Source organism: Bison bison, unplaced genomic scaffold, assembly GCF_000754665.1.
Source record: "Bison bison bison isolate TAMUID 2011002044 unplaced genomic scaffold, Bison_UMD1.0 scf7180017864163, whole genome shotgun sequence".
Classification (NCBI taxonomy): Eukaryota; Metazoa; Chordata; class Mammalia; order Artiodactyla; family Bovidae; genus Bison; species Bison bison.
This window is the reverse complement of record NW_011494735.1, coordinates 10,568,781-10,571,696: the sequence shown is the minus strand read 5'-3', so window position 1 is coordinate 10,571,696 and position 2,916 is coordinate 10,568,781. Positions and strand designations below refer to the sequence as shown.

Below are 2,916 nucleotides of genomic sequence, written 5' to 3'. Positions count from 1 at the left end.
ATTTCCTGCTGTCGAGCGGCCTGGGGGACGGCGTCCCCTCGGGGCGGCGGAGGGAGCGGCTGCCTGCGCCAGGACCCCTGCGCATCTTGTCTCTCTCCAGAGCGCTGGTTACGTAGAGGACCCCGGCTCGGCCTCCCCCGGTCGCCGGCGCCGCGAAGATGCCGGGAGCTCCCGGGGCGCGCCCGGTGCGGCCGAGCGGCGCGGCGCTGGGCGGGGTCTGCAGGCGCGGCGCGGCGGGGAAGAGCAGGGGCGCGGGGTTGGCGGCGGCGGCGGTCGAGGAACGACGGAGGAGCGCCGGAGTCGCTTCGCTCGCCTCAGCGTGGTCCGGTGCCTCCCCGACACCATGGCCCTGGCTGAGGTAGTAGTTTGTGCTGTTGGTCGGGTTGTGACATTGCCCGCTGTGGAGATAACTGCGCAAGCTACTGCCTTGCTAGTGCTGGTGATGCTCAGCGCCGCGGAGGACAATGGCTGGGAATCCCCTTTGTTTTCCGGGGCGCGGGGGCAGCCCGCGGAGCCCCGGTCTCAGCGGCCGCCACGGAAACCGTTAGTTGTATGGTTTCTCGGAGGGAGGAAGGAATTGCGGGGACAGGGGCGGACAGGGACGTTTGTAAGGCTGGGGGAAGACCTAAATCTCTGGATTCGCTATTTGCTGTTGAAGGAAGGAATGTAATTGAGTAATTGACACAGATAACTTTACCATCCTAAATAATTTGAACGCTTCTTTCAGTAGTTGATGCACGATTTAGTTAGTGCGTATTTTGCTTCAGTCTTTATGAATCGGATTTGTGTGAGGTACCTCGTGCAGAACCGGCATGGGGGTAGAATAGTCGACCCATTAAAGTTTATGCCTTAACATTTCGATTTTGTTTATTTGGTATGTTCCCTCTGTAAATCTAAGAGTTTTCAAAATGTAAACCCGAAGCAATTAAAAGTTTCTGTTTAAACTTTGTTTTGCAACTCCTTGAATGAGAAGATTGAATTTATAGTCAAACGCTCTGTTGAGGTTTTTTTTTTTTAATGTATGAGGCAAATAAATTCTTTTAACAGTATGCTGTGTTGTTTTTTTGTTTTGTTTTTTAGTTTACCTTTGGGGGCTCATTGTATGGTGGTGGTGGTTTTTGGCCTTTGATTCTCATGCTATATAGTCGTTGCTCATCAGTGTGGGGGGAAAGGATCCAGGTAGGCGCTAAAAGTGTGGTTTGTGGATACTTTGAGTTTAAAATCTAATATTTTCCATTTTAATTTGTGAGGGACCACTATTCCCTCAGTTTTTAATAAAGAAAACGTAGTTTGGAAAACTAATGAAATGACTTGGTATTTACTGCGAGATCTGGGTAAAAAAATGATTGTACTTTTAAAATTTTAATTTCACTGAGAAAAATTAGTGGTAAATTTTAATACTTTCCTTAAAAACAGATCTGGTTTTGATTTGTGTAGAATAATTAACTTTGAATGGTGTAATCACAAGCATTCTATGGTTTAATTTTGGGTGCATAATTGAGAAAAATAAGGCAGTTCTTTGCCTAGAAAAAGGCACATTTAAGGAGAAAAATTTTTAAGCCAACTGAATCCTCTTAGTCCCCTCCAGCAGGAGTTCGGTGCTTTCGTAATTCAAAAGTGATCTAATAAGTGTGTCTTGATTTAGTTTGGTTTAGCTTTGAGAGATAACCTTACTCAATCTGATCTGGTCTGGATGGAGCTGCCTTATTGTGGGAAGGACAGGAGAGAACCTTATATTGAATCTTAAAGCGCATAAAATATTTGAACATTGGCTTTTTGAGTTTGCTTACTTTTGATATCAAAGGGCAAAGTAAGTTTAGATTTTATTAAGTGCCAGTTCTTTTAAAGGATGAAAATCTCTGGGTGCTATGTAAAATCTTGATTTACGGGGAAGCTAATAAAATTCTAATTTTCATTTCCCAGAACAGTTCATCCAGGCAACCAAGGTAATCCTCATCCCACAGGTCCTCATCTTTTCCCATTATACTGTAGAACATTTTATGGGTGATCAACAGTTGTTAATTTGTACCCAAAAGTGTTACCGATTCTGCCAGTAATTTATTGAACTTGAATAGATCAGCAGGTAGGAAGCTGAAGTGGATGTACAAAGTATTCATAGTTTATCTTTTGCTTTTAAAGTAAATTTCATCCCACATAGTAGGAACATTTTGAGTTGTTGGATATAAAGTACTTCCATATGTTTTTCTTGTTTGCTAAATTACAAAGAAGATACTGCCCCCAGCCAACTTGTTTTTAGTACCATAGTTATATTTCTACCCTAATCTCTAGTTTTAAAAATTAGCCTTTCATGAATTTCACTTTATTATTTCTGTACATTGATGAAAATTACCTGCTGAACATTTTTACTATTGACAGTTTACTACGAAGATGAATTTGTCTTATCAAAAGTACAACTTTGCAATCGATACTTTTGACATTTACTTGGTGCAATTAACTTTTTTGTTGATCTGTTGTCAAACACTTATTAATTTGTAATAGCAAAAAGCCAGTGATGGGAAAGAATAAAGCAGTATTTTGGGTGTCCTCAATGAGTGCCAGACCAAAGGAAAGCTGAGTTATGGTAATAACATTTTAATAAATGTTGTTTCAAATTATTGGAAATATAGCTGTTAATTTTGCGTATGAGACACCTGGAGAAGATTCTTGGGGAAGAGTTCTGTCTTATGCCTTAAAGTCAGAATTCCTGATTCTTAATCTTACATATAAAAATTTTGTTTATAAGCTATTTAAACATGAAATTGCCTTTTGGTAGGTGAGCCAGGGTGCACATAAGACATTACATCTTGTGGAGTGGGCTCAGAAGAATTTTTGCCAGAGGAACCTGATAGCCGAGATTAGCTCTTCAGTGTGTGGAAACTAGGTGCCAAGAAGACTTCGATTTCTTCATTAACTACC

The 2,916-nt window shown here is 41.9% G+C and overlaps 1 protein-coding gene across 1 annotated transcript in view; it reads left to right on the top strand.

Annotated features, from left to right (window-relative positions):
* LOC104989839 overlaps nucleotides 1-1,043 on the top strand; it is a 4,170-nt gene extending 3,127 nt beyond the window's left edge. The window contains exon 3 of the mRNA XM_010841631.1: nucleotides 103-1,043. Coding sequence (XP_010839933.1) covers nucleotides 103-670 — 568 coding nt within the window. The 3' untranslated portion in view covers nucleotides 671-1,043. The remainder of the gene's footprint in view (nucleotides 1-102) is intronic.
* Nucleotides 1,044-2,916: the final 1,873 nt, after the last annotated feature.